At 48.1% G+C, this 23640-nt stretch overlaps 1 protein-coding gene across 2 annotated transcripts; it reads left to right on the plus strand.

The window, feature by feature from the left end:
- The first annotated feature begins 298 nt into the window (after window positions 1-298).
- On the plus strand, window positions 299-22716 carry pgfb (placental growth factor b). Of its 2 annotated transcripts, none has more exons than XM_029258677.1 (7): window positions 299-456; window positions 18091-18130; window positions 20923-21119; window positions 21370-21449; window positions 21708-21737; window positions 22055-22120; window positions 22410-22716. In XM_029258677.1, exons 1-7 carry the CDS (start codon window positions 373-375, stop codon window positions 22429-22431), a joined length of 519 nt encoding a protein of 172 aa, XP_029114510.1. In that variant the 5' UTR covers window positions 299-372; the 3' UTR covers window positions 22432-22716. The 2 variants fall into 2 exon arrangements, with proteins under 2 accessions (XP_029114510.1, XP_018619632.2); XM_018764116.2 differs by having other exon boundaries at window positions 22058-22120.
- The last annotated feature ends 924 nt before the right edge of the window (window positions 22717-23640 follow it).

A 23640-nucleotide genomic window follows, 5' to 3' on the forward strand; every position in this document is an offset into this window, starting at 1 on the left:
GGGTTTTAACGCGTTTTACTCGCGTCGGGCGTCTCGTGCCAGCGCTGCGTTTCCAGCCAAGGGGTTTTGCGAGCGCAACTTGTTCCGACGGGAGACGTGTAGGGTCAGCGTGCGAGCGCGTGTCCGTGTGTAGCGCGCGTGTGTGTGTGTGTGTGTGTGTATGTGAAAGAGCGCTCGTAGCAGAGGAGGACGGGAGCGCGCCGTCACCGGACGCGGCACCGGCCGAGCGCGCGGTTCTGCCTTTTTTTTCCCTTTTTTTTTTTTTTTTTTTTTTCTCGTCCTTTGGAAGTTTCCAGTAAGAGTTTTGTAGTTGCATTCCGCTCTTGGGAGGGGGATTTTACTCTCTTTTTGAATGACACTGCTGGAGTTTGGATGAGCGCTGCACGCGAAATGAATTTTTTTGCTTACATCGTCCACATCAGCGCGGTGCTGCAGCTCCACGGGTTACCTGCGCAGGTAGGTGTGCGCGCGCCCGCGTGTGTGTGTGTGTGTGTGTGTGTGTGTGTGTGTGTGTGTATGTGTGTGCGTGCGCTTGAGCTCGTGAGGACACGTACAATGTTGGGCACTCCATTCCCACGCACCGTGTCGCTCCTGCAGAACTTGATCCCCCCTGTTTGAGTCATGCAGTGAGACGTGACTGTGTGCATAGCCGCACTTTACCACAGCGCCGCACTCTCTACTACATCTGCCTCTTTCTCAGTAGAGAGAGCTCCCCACCACGCCTTGCCAGATGTGCCAAATGTGAGCTGTCACCCTGTTCCTACTTCTGCCAGCTGGACTCGCTCACATTTGACTTGTGCTCATTTTGATGTCATTTTGTTATTTCAAGGTGTCTCTGCTGCAATCTCAGTTGTGCACTACTTCTAGCGCTCAATAACTGTTTCCCCACAATGAAACCGACACCAGTCCTCAGCTCACGGGGTTCCCTCTGAACGCCCGGTACCCGCTCGCACGCCGCAGTGTTCAAAACCCCTGTTCTCGTAGAGCAAGAAGTGTGCGGCCCTGCCAGTCGCGGTCGATTTCGACCGCACCGGGTCGCAGCTCTACCTCTGGGACTGATGACGCACCTTCGACAACTACCTGACGGCGCACGTGGGCATGGGATCAAATGCAGCTCGGTCTCTGTGGAGGCGGCATGTTCTCCCCGCGTTCACATGGCTTTCCTTAGGGTGCTCTGGTTTTCTCCCACAGTCTAAAAATATGTTTTAGCTGGATTAGTGGGTCTGAATTAGCCACTGTGTGTGCGTCTGTGTTTGTTACGCTGCTTCGGTGTATAGATGAGTGAACATTTGTAGGGTATTAAGAGTTGTGTAGTTTTTTCCTAAGTGACCTCACACAAATGTGTCAGCTAAATATGAGTTAATCCCTGGGTATGCATGCCATGGTCCCCCCGCACACGCACTCCGACATCCTACACCATCTTCCATCATTCTACACCGAAGACACACAGTCTTCCAAGGGAGCCCTGCTTCGCCTGTCTCCCGTTGGGCTTCCCACCACCAGGCTTTTGGGACACTCGCTGTGCCTCAGTTCCATTCATTTCCTTTCCTAGCTGGAGAAACGCCGGCGTTGCACACCACACTGGGTCTGCCTCTCATGTTTAATGCAAGGCGCAGTCTCCCCTAAGTCCATTCACTGCCATTGTGTGGCAGTTCATGGAAGGATGGGGTGCCAATTAGACCGAGAGCGGAGGGAAGGTTTCCTCACCAGCACAGCCTGGCCCAGCATTGAGCGCACGGTGCACAATCGAAACCCGTGGCCCCTGCAAGAGAGCGGTCGTTCGGGCCCATTGTGCTTTTTGTCAAGTGCTCCGATCAAAGGGGCGTCCGGCTCAACGACTCTGCTGGACTTAGTGGAAGCGAAAACTCGCGCTGTGCTGAACGGAGATATCAGTCATCTCCCTGCTGATTCCTGAGGATGTCATTAAGCAGGAAATGTCCAACTTTTTGGTTAAACTACATCCACACTGTGTGAAGGAGGAAAGAAAGTGTGAGGTCGTCCGGCAAGAGAAGTTTATCGTCAGCTTTTCGTTTCGTATCTGAACTCTCCGTGTTCGTCTTTGGCAAAAGTTCTGCCGCAGTATGGGAAACCCGTCATGTTTTCTCGCAGGACGGCGCGATGCGGGGAAGCACTTTGTCGGACTGCGTTCTCCGCGAACGCGCCCGCGGCTCCTTTGCCTCCCGGGAACTTCCACGTCCGCACTTGTTAGGGGAGGGCAGGGAAGTTAGTTAGGGACAGCGAACGTTTCCTAGGAGGGTGTGACGAGGGAGAGGTGTTGGACCTCCAGGGTGAAGGATGTCTGGAGTTCGTTTGCTGCTCCGGTGAACTGTGCCAGAAATCCTTCCTTCTCCACGTCCGGTGCGATCGTGTCGCGAGCCAGCTCTGGACATTCTCCGAGGCCTAAACTGTTTGGTAAAACTGATTTTCTTTCAAAATCCAGCATCTCCACCTGTAATCCGTCACTCGAACCTGAGCTGCAGCACTGCAAACTGCTTACGTTACCTGGCGGCTGGTGTCACTTTTGCCTGTGCGACCGCAGTCGGCCGGTTTTAAAACTCACATCTGTATTGCGCCCAAAAGCTATTTATGCACAAACCCAGACAGGCTGTTACTTTCGGATAAAACTTAAAGGACTCATATTCCAACGTCAAGATTGCTTACGCTTTAAGTCATAAAGGCTGTTATGTTATGTTTCGTGATACGATCCCGTACGATTAAACTGCATTGTCAAACTTTGCTCACTTTTTTTGCATCGCAGCAGTTCTATCCATGCAAGACAATTACATGTTGGGTATGTAATGAGGCATATTACACATGAAAGGCAAACATGCGGAGATGTAGGGGCATGTCTAAGATACAGGCTTATGTCTATATAGCATATGCGAAAATACATATTCTGTGATTCCAAAAAAAGCCCCTTGAATATTTACATATTTGCACAGATGCCAGGTCCTGTAGCCCATCCCGGTGGGCACACAGGTTGGAAGGGGGGAGCTGCAGGACCGGGATGTCGTGCTGGCATCCAGGCCCCTCCCACTGGCTGGCTTTGCCCCATGTATGACTCTCCTTACAATTACATGGGAACTTGCATGCAGGCCAAGATTTTTTGACCATCTCCTGCTGGGTTGGATGAGTAGTGCTGCCCTGCGTGACGCTTGTTGCAAACCCTCAGAACTCTGTTGGCGGTGCGAGACTGAGCAGTTTTCCCAGGACTCGTGTACAGCGACACTGTGTTTCCTGCCAAGCCGTTGCTCATCCCATGCACGGCAGTCGTACGGTCCTGCACCTGTCGAGCCGAGCGGTCGGTGGAAGTGACTGTGGCCGAGGCGCTGACCCCCCCCCAGGGACGAGGGAATACCGCTCTGCGGATACCCAGGGAAGCACCTGTGCCAATTTCCCAGACAGAACAATAGTCATTCGCGACAACATTTCCCTTCCCTTCCAGCACGGTCAGCCGCTGCGGCCGGCCACGAACCCGACAGGTGCGCCATGTTTATCGCTCTCCGCTGTTTTGACTCCCATTTTTGATAGTTCTCTCGCTTCCTGCTCCGATTATTCTTAGCCGCCACTTCCTGCCTATGGAGCAGAGGTGTCGGACCACTGCCCGGCGTTGACGTGGCCGCCGTGGGGCTGAAGACATTATCAGCACCGGCATCCTGTGTTGGGCTGTGTCGGCTGTCGCCGGGTTGCCCGCGATCCGCTCTTTTGTGCGAGGGGGTTACGGGTGTGTGTTTGCGTGTGGCAGGTTGTGCATTTGCCATAGTGATAAACGAGCCAAAAATAATACGATTCCATTTCTCATCCACTTTGCAAGAGAAGAAAAGGGTTAGGGTTTGAACAGAACTTCGTATGTTTGTTTTTCCTCTTGGTGGATTTGGAGGTCTGCGGCATTTAAAATTTGCCTGCAGGTGGTGTAGCGGTTAGAGGCGACACCTGCGCACCCAAAGTGTGCAATTTTGGGTCCCGCTCTAGTGCCCTTCATCAAAGTACACACACACACACACATTTTCAGAACCGCTTGTCCCTTACGGGGTCACGGAGCCTAACCCGGCAACACAGGGCGTAAGGCCGGAGGGGGAGGGGACACACCCAGGACGGGACGCCAGTCCGCCGCAAGGCACCCCAAGCAGGATTCGAACCCCAGACCCACTGGAGAGTAGGACTGCGGTCCAACCCACTGCGCCACCGCACCCCCCTTCATCAAAGTACTTACTCTTAATTGCCGTATAAATGGATAAATAGCTGCAAGTAGCTTAACGTTGGAAGTCCCTTTGGAGAAAAGTGTCGGGTAAATAAATAAATGTAATGATCATCAAATATTACACGATTAACAAAAACTAGTAACAGGTAACGCTTTGCAAAAATCTTGGCTATAGATATAATAAATAAAGATACAGGTAATATAGTTTAGGTGATGGATATAGATTTTTAAGTTCATTTCACATGAACATAAAAACGTTAAAACTAAGTGTATCATAGTGCCTTGGTGGAGCGGGAGGATGTGGGTTTGATTCGTGCTCGGCCTGTGTGGAGTTTGTATTTTTGTATTTTTCCTGCGGGTGCTCTGGTTTCCTCGCACACTCCAAAGACATGGTGTTCGGGTTCCCCCATAGTGTGTGAGTGACAGAGAGAGTGTGTGTGTGTTCCAGTGATGTATGCATGAGTGACCCATTGTAAGTAGTGTATCTAGCAGGGTAAGTGACCACGGTGAATAAGGTGTGTGGGCTGATGACACTACACAGAGTTCATTGGAAGTCGCTTTGGAGAAAAGCATCTGCTAGATAAGTACATGTAGATGTAAACAATGGTTAAGAGGCTTTGTTAACAGAGGAGCAGTCAGTGGTCCTGAGCCCAGGACCTTTAACTTTAAAGCAGTGATTCGGTACAGGTGCTTCCTTTACATCAACACTTTAACAAAACAATACTTGAAACTGACCATCTGCACCGTCCTCAGGCAATTAGCTGCCATCACCCCAGGGAGAGAACTATTTATAGACGTGGCAGCATGGGGGCGGGTGGCCGGCTATCCGGGAAAGTAAACAGCAGAGTGCTCAGGTGATAACGGTGCCGTATTATCCTGTACTCTGTTCGTTCCTCTGTTACACCGCTTATGGTAAACTGGGAGTTCCATGCCTTAAACGTGGAAGCGAGGCCGACACTCGCGTTTCCCTCTTCTTGTAAGACTTGAAGCTGTCACAACATGGTCTGTAGACCCTTTGAAAAGCTCTCGCTGTTTTTTTTTGACTGCTTCATCCTCCGTTAACTAGGATCCCCCCCCCCCACCAGTTTCTGTCTGAAACACGGCACCAGGGTGGAGAGGTTGAACATCCCACCTTGCTGCCAGGGTACCATGTGCAGGCCCTGGTCTCGGTATCACGCTGCTGCGGGCCTGGCCGCGTCAACGGGGCTCCGTAGGACCCAAATGGGACTATACACGAAACAAGAATGAATGTAGGGTGCTGGATGGGGGCTGGTACAGGACCATGGTAGAGGCCCAGACTTTGGGTGCCAAAGCATGAGGCCTATCTTGTAGAATAGAATAGAATATACTTTATTGTCCCATTTCTGGGAAATTAGTCTTGGACAACCATGACACAAGGCTGCCAGTTGTCACAGCAGCCCTAAAAGAAAGGACCCCCTGAAAGAGCACTTCGATGGGGGCTTTTTAGGAGTCACATGGACTCAGAGTGTGTGTGTGTGTGTGTGTGTGTGTTTCCTGCGTATCTGACCATTGTCCCAATACATTAATGTTTGCCCATGTGCAACCTGTGTCCCCCCCACTTCTTTGGTGACCATGCAACATGGGGACTTGTGGCCATCGTGGTTCCAATGAATAAGGTGCAACCGCAATCAGGAAATATGATTTTTTTCTTCTCCCTGAAGGAGCAGTGGCAGAGGGGGCTGCCATGTCCTCCACTTGGCTTTAATCTCCCATCTGGTGGTAATTTACTGTGGTTTACACAGGGAGCACAGCGTTTACTGTAATAGGGATGACAATTACCCCGGCCTTATCGGAACGTTTGTGTATTCGTGGAGGGAAATGAGCTCTAAGCTAAAACAGCGTTTAACAAATTGATATAGACCTGGACCAATTTTTTTTTTTTTTTATCTACGTTCACTTGCAGGTTACTCACAGTGAGGCATTAACACCAAGGAAGGGTTTTGATTATGGTAACTTGAATTTAACCGCTTGGCCTCAATCCACCCTTCCTGGAAGTGGAACATAAAAATCTCAGCAGAATTTATTAAGAGCTCGCTATTTCCACGGAAAGCACATCGCCGATAAGCGTAATTGCTGTTGAGTCGAATTCGACTCATGGCGACCGCTCATGGGGTTGACCGTTGCCTTCTTCTGCGCAAGTCTTTGAGTTGCACATGCGGGGGGGGGACATGCAAAGTCAGCACAGAGGCAAATTTAAACCAATGCCTGGCCAAGCTGCTGTGAACACTGCTACCTGCTGCACCGCTCAAGTACTGAGAAGATACCTGGCATTGAAAGTGCTGCGCATATGATGTGACCCTCTTCTGCAGCATTAGTAAAGGCTTCGCTGGTCTGCGCTAAGCTTGGTCAAAAAGGTTATTCCGGGTAAGGGTTAAGGTTAGGATAAGATGACGCATCCTATTCCTGTCGTCCGACAAGGATCTGGTGGTACTGTGAGTGTCGCCCTTAGAGGGTAAGTTCTCCGTTTTCAGCAGTCAGCGTCGTGCCTCAAGTGCGACGGCTGCATCCTGTTTTGTGCAAAATCAGCAGACACGAGGCTCGTGACCGGAGCCTCAGGGCTGGTCTGACGGGGCCCAGATGGGGCTCCTCTGTGTACATATGGCGGACTGGGCTCGTAGCATGGGCTAAGAATCCAGGATGAGGTTCCCCCGTTGGGTACGTTCTGGAATCCCTTCCATGACGTAGTGGCTTAACCTGAACTCTAACCCTATTTGCACCCTTGGGAGTTCACTTGACTGTGAGGGCTTTGCTTCTCCGTGCGTTTCCCTTCGTGCTCGTTCTCACATGTGGTATCCATGCTTAAAAAGTCGTGGACAGGACGTTGACCTGTGTGTTTCTGCTCCGGTCCCACCGCAAATAGGAGCTCGCCAGGAGCGTCAAGCTGGGGCCATTCGGGTGGGTCCTCCTGTGCACTGGAGCAAAGGGGCGGAAGCTCGATTCACTGGCCACCCCCCAGTGCGGGAGCCCGCACTTCAGAGCTACTTTGAGCACAGTGTCGCGTAGAGCCGTGCCTTTTGTCCCGTTTGACCTCCGCATTAGAACCCTTTTCAGTGGCCTCGCTCTACTGGGTCAGTTCCAACAAAGTATACTGCAGATCAGGCAAGAGTGTTGAGTCTACGCGCGTATGCAGCACAAGCAAAGAATCTGGCACCATTCCTGCATTTTGCCACTCATCAATATTTGCTCTGCTTTCGCTTTAAAAAAATCATTCGAGTGCACATGAGAAACCGCAAATGCATCCACATACGTTAAATAAAGGGAAACAGTTACAGCGTTCCACAGGTATGGTCACATAGCACTAGCTAAGACGTTCCAGAAGGGTGCCCAGATGCTGCAGACATCATGCAGATCAAATGTTAATTTTCCTAGCAGAAGCAAGTTAGACTCCTCAGTCATCCGTAACTGTCGTTTTTCAGTCGAGAGTGCCAGCGTTCTGGGACTTGCCCAACGGGAAATGTCTGGGAGAAACCTTACATGGCGGTGCTGCACCGCTTACGCAGGGCTGGGAGAAACTCTGGGCCCAATATCAAGAGAAACCCATGTGTAGTAAAGAGCACACGAAGAGGTAATCCCTGCTAATGAGCCCAAAGATGCACACAGTGCCTGAGCCTGTTCTCAATGTCCAATTTAATGGTCATTGACCTACAGTCCGGAACCCCTCCATTGACTGTGTCTCTGCATGTACACTGAAGGGTTGCTTTTCTTTATGCTTGAATGACCTGTTGTCAAATCCACGCCCGCATCAGTCGACAGCACCTGACACCAATCAGTACACACACCCTTAGAAGACCCTCTTCCGCTCCCGTTCCCTTGCGGAAATTCGCTGAGTAAACCGTCCCGTCTGCGCTACGTCCTGCCTTCCTCATCCCTTGCTTCCCATCTCCGTCCCCCGGCTTCCGACCCTTCGCTTCGTCCCCTGACCACGTCCATGGATCCTCGCTCTCACTCTGACCGCCGATCGACCGACTCTTCGCCCGAGAACTTGCCCCATCCCTTGGTTGCTGACGACCAATCCTGCACTTGGGTCCAGCCGCCCCCGTGCCTCCGTCTCCGCGTGACACCTGTGGTAGTTTGAGGTACTCTTGGCTGAAGTAGAATCTCCCCGACCCTAACACTAACCCAAACCTCAACTAACTCTAACCCCTAACCCAACTCCTAAGTTCTAAGAGAATAATGGTAAGAGTGGCATGTCCTTTGGGTCGGTCTGGCGCTTTGTGTAGCCTTGACAAGGCAGCTGCTCGTGGGGTGTACCCGAGCTGCTTGGATGAGAACTTGCTTTGGTATCGGGGATTGCAGCGCTCCTGTACATTTTCCCTGTCCTTGCTGACCGTGCTTGGAGACAGGCTGCCGTGCTGTGATTGCTCCTCCCTTCCCCCCATCTCTGAGAGACGCTCGAAAGGGGTCGGATTCTGGGTGCATGCTACCAAACTGGCCTTCTGTATAGCTTTCAGCAGCATCCTTGCCTTAGTCGTGCTTTTTTTTTTTTCCAGAAGCGTTTTTGAGTTCGGAGCTTCCTACCTTACCTCTGAGCAGTTAGTATCGTTAAGCTCTGATCGTTTCTTCTGCTCAGATGCTCCCTGTACTAACCCTTTTATTGGGCACTGTGGTCAGAGGAAAGGTGGACATGGAGTTATGGTGGTTTGCCGAGAACACAGCATGTCCCAGTAGGCAGTGCCAAAGTAACTGGTACCATAGTGATTAAAGCTGTTGCCCTTTGTCCTAAAGGTCACAGGTTCAAGTCTCGCCTCCAGCTGTTGTATCCTTGCTTCTTGGTTATATCCTAGGTACTTGCCCTAAATTACTCTAGTAAAAAAGTTTCCCGCCTGTACAAATGGGGAAAATAATTGTTAGTTGATTGACATTACAAGTTGCCATGTAGAAAAATGTCAGCTAAATTAATAACTGTGGAGGTGAGTGGTGTTTATACTGAGTGATTGATGGGATGGTGTGGGCAGGATTTTTGTTTCCCCTGAATTTTCTTTTTTGTAACTTCCTATTGGTGTCATGTGTATATATACACACACACACACACACACACACACACACACACACACACTGTCTGAACCGCTTGTCCCATACAGGGTTGCAGGGCGCCAGAGCCTAACCTGGCAACATAGGGTGTAAGGCTGGAGGGAGAAGGGACACACCCAGGATGGGCCACCAGTCCATCGGAAGGCACCTCAAGGGGGACTCAAACCCCAGACCCACCAGAGAGCAGGACCTGGTCCAACCCACTGTGCCACCACACCCCCCCAGTTTCATATACTGTGAGATAAATAGACTAATTTATGATGACCTGGACAAAACAAAAGAGTAAAATACAAGATCCCTAGACTAACCAGGGTGGTACAGTGGGTTGGACCGTATCCTCCTACTTGCTGGTGGGTCTTGGGTTCAAGTCTTGCTTGGGGTGCCTTGCAACAGACTGGTGCCCTGTCTTGAGTGTGTCCCCTCCCCCTCCAGCCTTCCGCCCTGTGTTACCGGCTTAGGCTCTGGCTCCCCACGACTCCAATTGGGACAAGCGGTTCAGACAATGTGTGTGTGTGTGTGTGTGTGTGTGTGGAATAACTAGGCTGATGAAGATAGCCATATATCTCTTACTTTTGATCTGATTCTCTCTATTCTCATTAGAATTTAGAAATTATTGTCATATTAGCCAGTACTGCTGAGATACCCCAGGAAGGGAGAGGGTCCTTTGTTTGTCCATGTATGTGGGGCTTCTGTGTTTTTTTTCGCTGGAAATACCAATGATGTTCGTGAGCATCATTCATGTTAACCAGAAGTCAAGTGATGAACCGAGAGGTGGAATTTATTTAGACCTGAGGTCTGCAGCACTTTTCCCAGGGGCTATATGTGGCATCTGGGGCTGCAGGTATTGCAGTAGGATTTTTAGGTTTGGCAAAAATAAGTATTTTTTGGTTACTACATTCTATTGGGCTAATTGCAGCGATGTAAAGTTGCTCTGCAGAAAAAGAAAAAAGTAAATCCTTGGGTAAGAAAGGACTGGAAACACTTATACCGTAATTTCTAGCTTATTATGAAAATTCAGAAGGGAACGTATACAACCATATGATTAAAGAGACTTATGGAAACTATCAGTTTACAATTTATTCTTCATATTTTGTTCTGCATTGCTGTCCGAATCAATGTTTTCTTCAATAACTTTGATCTCGTTGAAACTAAGATCTCCGATTATGGGCGAGAACTTAGATGCGGGGCTTGGATGTTCAGATCTTCTGCCAAATTCGGTTTTGTTTTGGTCATTCCGAAAAACTGCCAAGTTTCACACCGATTTCCGGTGTCACTGAAAACCTTTGATTCATTTTTTTTTAGCCCCAGACTCAATTAAGTCATTTACTGCGGAATTTGGGGTTTTCCCTTTAGTCGAGGAATTTAATTTTTTTTTACCACCATGCATTTTTTTTGCAAATTTACCATGCAAAGTTCATGCTTCATTCACCACACCTGTGGTTGCACTTTAAATCCTGTTTACTAGTCAGGATTTAGATGTGATGTAATAACATTATACTGTATAAAGACTATAGGTTACATTAATTTTGCTGCATCTACGATTTAGCTATCAAATCTTTTAATAACCAGTTTCTTTTCCGTTGCTTTCCAAATGCTATGGCAACAGAGATATTTGAAACCATACAGGCAGTCCCCGGATTACGAACGAGTTCCGTTCCTAAGTCTGTCTGTAAGTCGCATTTGTACGTAAGTCGGAACAGTTCGTATCTAACGTCAGTCAGTAAAATGTTTGTGTTAGTATATAGTGTACCTTTTCTTGCATAAAAAAAACATTAAACACTTCCGGATACACTAAAACATCTTTAATATAACAGTACAGTAATAACTATAATAATAGAAATACTGGAGTAACATTTAATATAGAGAGAGAATGTGTGTGTGTGTGTGTGTGTGTGTGTGTGTGTGTGTGTGTGGGTATAAAAAACATTAAAGAAACTTTAATGTTGGCTTTTCCAATGTTCGTTGGCATTTCACCTTTTTCCGATCGCTTAATTAATTCCACTTCAGTTTCACCTGTGATCGTTTTCCTTTTCTTTGATGCATCACCATCGCTTGCATAATATTTACGCTTCAGTGCCATGGTTAGGAGGGGAAAAAACAAAAAATTAAAGCCAAATACAGTAACACACAAGACACTTAACAGCGACGTGGTCCGACTGAAAAGATAGGAATATTTGTCCTACCTCGGGCTCACGGGCCGACGAACCGCTGTAGACACTCAATGTTTCGATGCGCGTCTCAAAGTAGCGCCGTTTGTTATTACGAATCATTGTGTGTAACTGGAATTTTTAATACAATAGGCTTTACGGATGGTGGTTCATAACTACGGGTTGTATGTAAGTCGGATGTTCGTAACTCGAAACTGCCTGTATTTCATACCACAGCGAAAAATGTGTTGTTTGTGTACATTTGTTATGTCTCACACGCACAGAATGACACAGACTGAGAAAGCTAAACCACCTCCACTACATGCGCAAAAATCTCAACCGTTGTGGTCCCCCGATAAATTTTGCCATGAACCCAAATTTCCGTCAGTGCAGCGGATTACGACAACATATGTAAAAACATATTTATCTTCTGACATATTACATCTCAGCTGTACCGCAGTATTAACCTGATGTGTGTTTTTGTTCTGTTAATCAATACATGTCACGGAAGCGAGTCTAGGCTCTTAATTCATGAAATAGCATTTTTTAACTGCGCTCTTCCGGGGAAAATGTACATTAAGCTCAACAGGTTGATTATGTACTATAGTAAATGAGCTGGTTGGTCTTGGGGGAGCGGCTGGAAGTGATACACGTTGCTCCAAATGAGCTGTTTCTCAGACCCCTGCTCTAGACGTGCAAGAGCCTAGAGGAAGACACCGCTTTGGGTTTTGGCAGGTAGCAGGGAACCGAATCGAAAGCCTCAAGTGAGACAAACGTGACTCAGCCGTTTGCTTTGGCCTTCGCTGGTTTTGTTTTCCTCTCCGACTCCCTGTTCCGCATCCCACAGAAGAAACCATTAGGAGAGATTAAATGTGACGCGGTTTGGCTTGAGGGGGAGTCGGCTGCATCCGTCCAGCGCACCCGGGCCGCCCGCCACCCTGGGACCGGTCGAGTCCCCGGTTCGGGAGCCAAGTGGCTGGGGGAGGGGAAGGAGTGAACGTTTGCTCCAGGAAGTCCTCCGCAGATTCAGCTCTCTTGGAGAAAGAAGGCGCAAACTGAAAGTGCTCCAGGCTATGGGGCAGCAGGGATTTTTTACAAGGAACGCGGTAAACGGAGACAGTCCAGAGTGCAGGACTCACTCCAGTGTCTCCAGGGGGCGGAACACGTTCAACTGGCCATGCATGGTGCATACATAACTCAGAGCCATAAATACTGGCCTTCAAGCACCAGTGGGCAGCAAGTAGCCCGGCGACATTGATTCCCAAAGCCGCTGTTTTTCAGCATCTTTTTAAGAGCCTTTAAGATAGTTACAGCTACTTACTTATAAAGCAGGATTATTTTTACTGCATCGGTTCAGTTCAAGTTTGAGCGGCACAATGAGTAGCGCTGCTGTCTCCCAGCACCTGGGTGGTGCATGAGGACACGGGTTCGATCCTCGCTCAGCCTCTGTGGAGTTTGCATGTTGTCTGCATGGGTTTCTGCCGGGTGCTCTGGTTTCCTCCCACACTCCAAAGGTATTCTGGTCACGTTCACCCATAGTGTGTGTGTTCCACTGATGTATGGATGAGTGACCCCGTGTAAGTAGTGTATCTAGCAGTGTAAGTCACCGCGGTGAATAAGGTGTGTGGGCTGATAACGCTACGTAGAGTTCACTGGAAGTTCTTTCGGAGAAAAACGTTTGCGAACAATAAATGTGAATGTAAGTTTATCGCTGTCATGTGCACAGCACACTAGGAGATTTGTGTCTCCTTCACACCGTGACATAATACACACTGACAATAAATAAATACAATAACAAATAATAAACACAGTACAATGACTGCAGACACACAGCAGATGTAGACGGTAAACAATAAATGCAGACGACAGAACAGGTATTATTAAAACCAGTGCATTATATACAAAATGTACGACAATGTGCAGTGGGGGTGTGTGTTGGGATGAATGATGATTGCAGATTTGTTGTGTTAACTTTTTTTAGTTTAGCTGACGCTTTTCTCCAGAGCAACTTACAGTGTTGGTCTGCCTACAATTATTTACCCGTTTATACAGCTGGGTAATTTTACTGGAGCAATTTAGGGTAAAAAAAACCATGCTTAACTTAATTTAGAGTTAAGTCCCTTGTTAAGTACCTTGTTCTAGGGTGCTACTGCAGGAGGTGCCGCTTGAACCCGGAAGGCAGCAGCAGCTCTAACTACTCCTCCACCTGCTGGCTCTAGCATTTCTCCCACACTTCCAACAATCTTGTTTCTCCCATCAGCAACGCCCGCATCCTTGCCCTTTGTTGCGAATCTTTGACCGAACTGCGTTTGCTTTGCGACGGCCGATCGGGGTCGTCGCGCAGATGACGCGCTCCGCACTGCTTTCCCTCTACGTGAGCTCTTTCGGCATGGGCCTTGATTGATGGGTGCCTCCTGAGCAGATTACCACGCCAAAGCCCAGGATGGGAAATGATAGGGCGGCGGTAGGACGCCCGGTGGCTTGTCCGCAACGGGCCGGAGAGCACAAACCCCACAGCTCCGCCAGCATCTTAATTAGCCACAGAGGACGATCTCCCGCGGTGGAGACCTTGCAAACCGCAGGGGAGCTGCTGTAACGTCACCAGTATGGCTGCAGCGGCTGAAAATGCGTCTGGGGAAAATGAATGTGAGACGCTCTCAAAGTGGAGCCCCTAACATTATGATTTTCCTTCTCCTCTTTTCTGCCTCCCTCCTCTTTTTTTTTTTTTTTTTTTTTTTTTTCCACTTTATCATTGGGGCGGTTCGCTTTTTTCCTGCTTCTCTCTTAGTCTGGCTGCCTGGTTCTCCTGGTGACTGTGCATCTGAGCTGGGGAGAAACTCTGTGGGTAGGAGAGGGAGGGGAGCGGGCTACGTGAGCTTCCTCGCGCACGCCGGCCGCACCCAGGATGCCACATCCATCCCGGTGGCTTAAGCCTCACAAAGCCCTCCGCGTCATGAGCGGGGGGAGAAGGCGTGAGCGTCTGGCCACATGGGGAAGCTGAGCTAGGGTTTTGGAACACCCCACCCTGGGCCTTCACCCAGAGCTCAGCGCGCCGACCAAGTCGCAACGAGAAGGGTTTCACCACCTGGTGCGCCGAACGAGCAAATTACACACAAGTGTGGGAAGACCAAGCATCTTCCAATATATCACGTCCTCGGGCTTCAGCGCCCACTGCTTCGCACAGCAGCAAGTGGCTTTCAAGTGAACGCACCGCTCACCCGGCAGCGTTAACTGGTTCCGTGGCATCACCCCGTAAGGTCAAGTCTTCTCACAGTTTCCCCTGGAAGAAAAAAAATAAAATATATATTTGGCTTCCGGATCGATATTTGTCAACATCTGTATAATTAAAAATCAACCAAAAAGTAGCATTTTTATGCAATGTGTAATAAACGTGACTGAATTGTATCACTTACTGTCCAGATGATTAAAACTGGTACCGGGAATTGTGCGGAGGAGTGAATAATTTCAGAGGCAGCGTCACCTCGTCAGAAAACGGGGGAAACGCTTAATTTGCGACAGCGTGAGGGGATTCGTGCTATAAAAGCTGTTTACGTGATTTCATAGTTACAAATAATTTTAATATTTCCATTTTTATACGGATTATTTGCAAAAGTTTGTATTCGGTCTGCTGTTTTAGTTGAGGATCAGGCTCATCGTAATCGATGTCGCGATCAGTTGACACTGTGATCAGGGCGAGTCGAAGTGTGCAGTACGTACAGTACCTAGATTTGGTACGGAAGGACCGCGGCGTCCGTCTGATTTGCTGAGTGAAACGGAGCAGGCAGTGAGTAACATACTTGCTGTGGACACGAAATGACCACATTTCAGCAGGAAGATGCCGCTGCCCTGAAAAAGAAGCCTGTTTTATGAAAAAGGGGTGTGTCTTTTCCATAGCGGTTCTTGACTGTACAGGAGCCTGGTATGTGAAGGAAAGGTGTACACAGGAGTTTGTGGGTTCCAGATCCAGGGGTGTATGTGTAGAGCCTATGAACAAGGTTCTGTGATGGGTCAAATTCGATTCAATTCTCACATGCTGGCTCGAACCGCTCGTCCCAGGCAGGTCATGGTGAACCAGAGCCTAACCCTGCAACACAGGGTGTAAGGCTGGAGGGGGGAGGGGACACACCCAGGACAGGACGCCAGTCCATCACAAGGCGCCCCAAGCGGGACTCGAACCCCAGACCCACCAGAGTGCAGGACCCGGCCAAACCCGCTGCGCCGCTGTGCCATCGCGCCCCCCCTCAATTCAGTTTGCTTCAATTCAATTTATTTCTCTACAGCACTCTTCTCATGCAGTGACGCAAAGCACTTGAACAAAGGCACAAGGCAAAGAAACAAATCCTGTTAAATTCAGTTAACCTTGATCAAATGAAATATTCAGGTATGCACTGTTTAATAAATAAATTAGTAATAAAAACAGGAGGTCCCTCACTTCCCTGCAGCAAGTTTCCCCCCAATTCTGGGATGGACACAAGAGTTCCCTCCGCTTATCTGCACGGAATGTGTATGGGGGTCACACGGCGAACACTCCTACACACCCTGCCCTGTCACTTCGGCTGCGCGTGGAGCTGTGAGGCACTTTACGCAAGAGTCGGGGGGAGAAGCACCTGCCAAAGCTTTGACCTCAGTTCAGCTGAGCGGTTCACACATTTCCAGTCGAACGCTGCGCGGAAGCCAGAGGCGAACCCGGGGAGGGCAGTTTCTCCCAGGAGACGATCCCATTTGTGACCTTTCCAGGCCGGGTCCTCGAGATGGATTTCGTACAGATTAACAGGGAAAAGGCCACTCGAAGTTACTCGTGGGGCCGTTCTCTCCCAGGACTTGTGGCGCAATTACAGGGGATATGGAGCTCCATGTGGGCGTCAGCCATCCAAGTGCAGTGGCCTCTCAGCGGAGCTCAGAGCTGAGAGCGAGATCCAGCAAAGTGCACCGCACTTTCACTCCTCAGCATTTCAGGATTTTTCTTTTCCACTGGCAGGAGGCCCGTCGGAGCCCTCGTTAAAACTATTTACGAGAAGATTTCCATTATTCGGCTCAAGAGATCAGGCTTCTGTTTTTGTGGTCGAGTGGGTAAAGAATATAACGTTTACAGCATTTAAAAGAGGATTGTCAAAAGAGAGGAGGCGTAGATGGAAAAGTAAAAAGCAGAGATTAACACTGATGTGGGGGCATGATATACCGTTTCTTCAATTTACAAACACACAAGTCGGTTTGTAACTCTGTAACCGAGTCACTTTTACCACCGCTTCCATCAATCCATTACCAATCACTGCTTGTCCAGTGCAGGATCACAGAGGTCTGCTTTACCCCGGAAGCATAGGGCGTGAGGCAGGGTACACCCTGCACCGGACGTGAGTCAATTGCACTGTTTTTCCCTCTTATTTTATTATTTTTATTAACTTCAAACCGAAATTAAAACTTGCATTAAATTACTGAAAATAAAATATATGTAAAGTATTCAGTGTCTGATTCATCACATAAACATATCAAATGGCAACTTTCAGCTTCCTGCAGGGCAGCAGGTGGTGTAGTTTGAGCTGCAGCATTTAATTCGAAGCGCTCACGTTCGAATCCCGCCTCCTACTGTAAGACCCTCGATCAAGGTACTTAAATGGATACAGTAAAAATTACCCAGCTGTATAAAAGGGTAAATCATTGTCAGGAGCTTTATACTGTAAGTCACTCTGGGAACATGTTTCAGCAAAATAAATACATTGTGGCTTTGACCCCCACTCAGTCTGTGTGGAGTTTGCATATTCTCCCCGTGTCTGCTTGGGTTTCCTCTGAGTGCTCTGGTTTCCTCCCACAGTCCAAAGACATGCTGTTCAGGTTCCCCCAGTGTGTGAGTGACAGAGTGTATTCGTTCCACTGATGTATGGATGAGTGACCTAGTCTAAGTAGTGTAAGTCACCGCGGTGAATAAGGTGTGTGGGCTGATAACACTACATAGAGCTCATTGGAAGTTGCTTTGGAGAAAAGCACCTGCTAAATGAATAAAAGTAATGTAAATACAAAACTTCAAGCTAATTTACAACTGAAACTGAAATGACTGAAATCCAAAGCACAATCCTTCTACGAACTACAATTCTGACCAGTCCATCCCATGAAACGTGTGGTGTTCGTCATCTCGCTGATCACCGATACACGCAAGGACCAGACACGAGCTGCAAACACTGTGGAAGTGAGCTGAACGCATGAAAGAGCTCAGAATTAAGGCCCTTTACTCATATTAACCTCTAGGTGCGTTTCACCGCCCACTAATGGTTGGACGTGGAAGTGCAGGTTGTTCTCACCTCGCAGACAAATTTTAGAAAATAGAGTTGTGTAGATAATGGAAAATATATGTATCTTTGAGGGTGTTTGTAAAAGGAGCAATTGTGGAGAAACACCACCCAACATCTTGAAAAAGCCCAGACTTTTCCTCATTGCAGGCCAGACACTTTTCTTTGTGCCATGAGAGGGCGGTATTGTGTTGAACTGCAGCAGACGCACGTTGATTCTTTAAAGTGCTCTAAGCGTCATCGCATTTTTTAAGGTCCAAAAAAACTCGCCACTTTGTGCTCTTTGTTTTAGTTGAAGAGTTATTGTTCCGGAATGGAATGGAACATTCTCGTTAAAATATCATAACAGTATTGATGAGGAATTTAGTTGGTGCTTCTAACCCTCTTTTCTTTCTCTTGTCCTTCGCAGACTTTTCTATCATCCCGTGCCAAGAACAGCTCATTTGAAGGTAAGAAGCTGTCAGTGTGCGGAACGTTACGTCCTGAACGGACACACAAAAGGAACGATGACACACCCCCTGTGCCGTATTGAAAGATTCCCAGCACCTTTGACGTAGGACGTGCAGTATACCATATGCCTCCAACAATAAGTATATGAAATTGCTGAGAAGCTTATTTCAAAAAGTGCCCAGATCTGGGTTAGGATGACACGGCAGGAACGTGTCCTGAGGGGTGATGACAAACCCAGTCCCTGGCAATTGAAATGTCTTGTACAGCCTCCCTACCTCACCGTCACAGCGTGGCAGTGATATTGGAAAGGTCCACAAGAGGCGGCAGGGTAGTGCTCCGGGGACATTCCAGAGATGGCGTGCTGCCAGTCGCGAGTTGACGGTGTCTGATCTGGCGCCCGTGCACAGAGTCCGTGCTGCCAAGACCGCGGTCAGCCGGTGGGTGGTTAGCCCAACAACCAAGGGCACACACTCGAACCACCCCCACCCAATGACACCCCAAGAAGACAAGTCATCCTTCTTCATTCAGCCACATGTTATTACAGACAACATCCCCCTGGCTGGACCGCCACGGTTGCACACTGTGAGCACAGTCTACGTGCTGGGAAGGAACACCGAGTCGCCACCAAGGAAAGAACACCAAACTGTAGCTCTTCTGAAAACAATATAGACTGTGGGAAACGATAAACAACTTTTTTTAAGTGCCTGTACGTTTTCAAATTATTCAGAGAAAGCTGATGAGGGTCGTTCTTCAAGTCTGAACGATTCGATTAACCGTTAACCACATTTTTTTCGAGTGAACCCAGGCTACAGATATGAAGTTAAGGAAGGGGTGTGTGAGGACAGAGCAGCTTTAGCTTTAGACGTCCGGGTTGCTCACCAGGACGAGCAGTTAATGAACGTGGATCACTGGAAATAGCTGGCAGTGTAGTGGTCAGAGCTGCTGCCTTTGTTCCCAGGGGTCAGAGGTTTGAATCCCACCTGTAGCATCCTTGACCAAAATGCTTATTCTCTAAACGGTTGCTCTGGAGCCGTGGATTTACGTGGTCACGCTGCACCCGTAGAGGTGTTAATCTCCAGCACCTCCGCACAGATTAAGCACTCCCACGTTCTCTTTCACCATTTATTTTCTCTATTCATTTGCTGCTTGCTTGACCAGAGTCGGATTGTCATTGCTCAGCATCGACCCCCTCAAACCCTTGCGCTCAGAAACGGATGGGAAGAACCTCAACTCTAAAAGGAGATTTACCTTCGGAAAAACAGAGATAGGACGCATGGCAAAGAGACCCCTGGGTTCTTCGTACTGCAGCCTAGATTGTGCGCTTGCTCAGCGTCTATCTACTTCCGTGCGTTTCTTCTGACAAGGGTCACCAACAATGCTACAACACTGCCCCCTGCTGTTAGAACACACAACTAACGCATGACCTTGACACTGTGTAGGCAGCAGCTTCAGCATTTCCTTAACCACTTATCCTTGTCAGGGTCATAGCAGTCCGGAGCCTATCCCGGCATCACTGGGTGCAAGGCTACAAAGGGTACACCCAGGACAGGACACCCGCCCCTCACAGGGTAATCACAGACACACGCATATGCATATATATACACACACTATTGGCAACTTCGAGCATCCAGTTTACTTGAATAGCCCAGGTGCTGTGATGCAGCAGTGCCACCCAATGCGCCACTGTGCCGTACAGCATTTAAATACATTTATTTACTTCCCTGACACTTTCCACCAAAGAAAATTACAGGGTTCAGATACTTACAGTGATTTACCCATTTAGTCATTTTTACAGTATCAGTTCAGGGCAAGTGCCTTAGTCAACGATGTTAAGGCAGGAGGTGGGATCCAAACGGGGGTCGTTTGAATCCCAAGGCTGCCGCTCCAAGCACTATGTTATCTGCTACACAAGATGAAGAATGCTGTTTATGAGGGGTTATCATTGTGTCATTTAAAAAAATGTGCTAATTCGAGAGATGAGAGGCATGTGCGATGGACTGGCATCCCATGCAGGATGTACCCCTGCTTGTCTAGAACCCAGTAATTTTTGGGATAGGCTCTGGACCATCATAACCCTTATCAGGAATGTGAGTGAGATGTAAGGCATGTTATGATAATATAAAATAGCTTCTTCTTAAAGGGGGGTTTGGGCCACGATGCTGGGGACGTGTTAAAAATTTCACGTGTCCAAGAGCATTCTGTGGTGTCTGGGCAGCAGGTGGCGTAATGGTTAGTATGACTGCTTTCAGCTTAAAGGGCTCGTGTTCAAATGCCAGCACCTCTACACCGCCCTAACGACTCACCTGAATCTGCTACGAAAAAACTTTTATTAACTTCAAGCTCATTTAAAATGACAGAAAACAATAATACAGTATATTGTTTCCAGAAACTCCTGTTCAGTGTAGCTTGGTGACCGATTCATCCCATAAACATGCTCATCATTTGTCATCTTCTTGGATCCTCGACACTCACAAACACCAGGCATGAGCTGTGGAAGTGAGATGAACGAGTGAAATGGCTCGGAATGATGGTGGTCCTAGACTCCCATCTGTTTCTGCTCTAAGTGCGTTTTACTGCCCCCTAAAGGCTGGTGGTGGAAGTGCAGGTTGCTCTCACTTTGCAGCAGGCAGAAATGATACAAAAGAGAATGGCTTAGAAAATGCAAGTGAAAATAAATAAACTCAAACATTTTTATAATTCTGGAGACAGTGTAGAATCGAGACCCTCTACATCCGGTGCTTTTCAAATACCCTTTGCAGACACCCCAGTTTCCTGTCCCCTCCTGTTTCAGTGATGCCCTTTCAAGAGGTGTGGGAGCGGAGCTTCTGCCGTACCATTGAGAAGCTGGTGGAAGTGGTGCAGGAGTACCCTGGAGAGGTGGAGCACATATTCAGCCCAACTTGTGTGCCACTGGTGCGCTGTGCTGGCTGTTGTGGGGACGAGAACCTGGAGTGCTACCCCACGCACACCTCCAACGTCACCATGCAGGTGAGACATGCCTTTTGTCAGCCCCTCCACGGCAACAGGACCCACCCACCATGAAATTCTGGGACATTATTTATGTAACAACGGTTTAGGAACAGAAACATTCAGGAACAGGAACAGAAAACCCAGAGTTTTGGCCAAGTTTTTTTTTTTTTTTTAAATAATGGTAACAAAACTGATTGCTAGTTTCCTTCGATGTGTACTTGTGGGCTCGTGTCACATCTGAATTTTATCCTCTCTCATATATTTTCAGCTGCTGAAAATCAAACCAGCGGAGGTACATCAGGAATATGTTGACATGGCTTTTATGGAACATAAAGCATGTGAATGCAGGTAAGAAAAACCACGGCTCTTGTGCACCAAGATGGGATGCTGGGGGTCACGGAACCCGTGGGCATCGGTACCCGTACCGTGCTGCTCATATTCTTAGTGAACTTCAATCCTCCGTTCTGTGAATTAGGTGTTAAAGATTTGTGTTTCCAACTGTTGCATCCCTTAAATTTCAGATTTCATTTTAAACATGATTCCTTAGCGTGTTGCAGAATTTTTGGGTAGCGTATCACTTTAATTCTGATGCGTTTGTGCCCACAGACCCAAGAAGGTCATGCTGAAAAACGGAAGGTAAGTGTATTATTTTAAAATCTTTAGTATTGGCAGTAGGGGGGTGCGGTGGCACAGCGGGTGTGGTCGGGGCTGGCTGTGTGGTGGGGCTGGGGTTCGAGTCCTGCTTGGCATACCTTGCAATGGACTGGCGTCCTGTCCGGGGTGTGTCCCTTCAGCCTTGCGCCCTGTGTTGCCGGGTTAGGCTCCGGCACGTGTGTGTGTGTGTGTTAGTGGTATTGGTGGTGCTATCAGAGGTAATTGTAGACCCCACAGTCACTGTTACCCTAACAGTTGTAGATTGCCTGTAACAAGCAGCAAACACCTTTTTCATCCAGCAGACGAAGAGGGAAGGGAAGAGGGAGGAAGAGGAAGGAGAAGCAGAAAATGAAAGGCTGTGACCAGTGAGTTCCGCACTCTCCTTAATTATTATTATTATTATTATTTTGCTAATGTTATTTACTATATAATTATATATTACATATTTTCCTCAGGTATTGCAGGGCCTCTCTGTACTGTATTTACAGTCACTAATTAGTTTTTTTTATGATAACTTACACCTCTAAAAGCCAGTCATTGTTTAGGTAAATCGGTAATTTATCGAGCTGTTTGCAGTCTGGGCCTTGGGAAAGCTTATGCATTTGTACATGTTTGTTAATATTAAATCCAAATAAAATTATTTTTGTCTCCTAGGTGTCAGCCCCCTCGCAGGTAACTGTAACCCACCCTGGCTGTGACCTCCTTCTGTATTTATTTGTCCTCTTCGCTCAGCAATAACGGCATTGGTGGACTTTTCAGCACTTTTCAGACACTGTGTCACTCGCTATACCTGGGACTCGGTCTGTGGGTTGTCGTGGTGATGGACAGCGCTTGCCCGAAGGGGGTTGGGGGGGCATGGCTGTGTGGGATCGGTGGAAGAGCGTTTTCGATGGGGGTACGTGACATTTTTTGTCACCAGACGCTCAAAAAGGAGGAGCAGAATGAAGGAAGAAGCTCAAAATCAGAGACTGAAAAAACAATCCAGAGGACAGTTGTTGTTGTTGTTATTGTTGTTGTTGTTATTATTATTATTATTATTATTATTATTATTATTATGGATTACATCTGTCTAAAAACCAATATTTATTGCTAAAAATATAGTAAACAGAGAACTGTAACAAAGATCGTGATTTAAACTTTTGAACAGTGCTGTACAGAGCCTTTCCTTGGACTGATATGACATCACAAAGTCAACATTTACGCGTGTGTTGAATGAGGACCGTGAAACAACGAGGACATCAAGACCAAAACTTTGAGCCGTGTGAAGATCCGACTGAGTCAAACACTCATTAAGCAGTGAGAAAAGCATATTGGTATCAAAAATATTATTCAAAAATTGTGAAACTTATGGCAATTTATAAACCAATAAATAATTTTATGAAATATTTAAAGCTGACTGTGGGGAGCGGAGGCGCGGTGGGTTTGGCCGGTGTCTGCTGTGTGGCGGGTCTGGTGTTCAGATCCTGCTTGGGGTACCTTGTGGTGGAGTGGCGTCCCATCCGGGGTGTGTCCCCACCCCCTTCGGCCTTGCGCTCTGGGTCACCGCAACCCCGCTCGGGACAAGCAGTTGTAGGCATTGGTTGGTTCATTCTGGGGACATGGGTTTTGTTGTTTTCAGTGACGCAACTGAAGGATTTAGACACCTAGCGGCAATGGTTAGTATTGTCACTTCTGTGACAGCAGGCGATGGATCTCACACACACACACACACACAGCTGCTCCCAAGTGGGGTCGTGGCAAACCGAACCCTAACCCGGCAACACAGGACGCAAGGCTGGAGAGGGAGGGGACACACCCAGGAGGGGATGCCAGTCCATCACAAGGCACCCCCCAAGAGGGACCAAAAGCAGAACGTAACTGTGTCTCTAGAGCAGTCATCTTCATC

Source organism: Scleropages formosus, chromosome 15, assembly GCF_900964775.1.
Source record: "Scleropages formosus chromosome 15, fSclFor1.1, whole genome shotgun sequence".
Lineage (NCBI taxonomy): Eukaryota > Metazoa > Chordata > Actinopteri > Osteoglossiformes > Osteoglossidae > Scleropages > Scleropages formosus.

Coding starts and splice junctions, on each gene's coding strand:
- pgfb (XM_029258677.1), top strand. CDS start 373: ATGAGCGCTGCACGCGAAATGAATTTTTTTGCTTACATCGTCCACATC. Junction 457..18,090: donor TCCACGGGTTACCTGCGCAG/GTAGGTGTGCGC, acceptor TGTCCTTCGCAG/ACTTTTCTATCATCCCGTGC. Junction 22,121..22,409: donor AAAATGAAAGGCTGTGACCA/GTGAGTTCCGCA, acceptor TTTGTCTCCTAG/GTGTCAGCCCCCTCGCAGGT.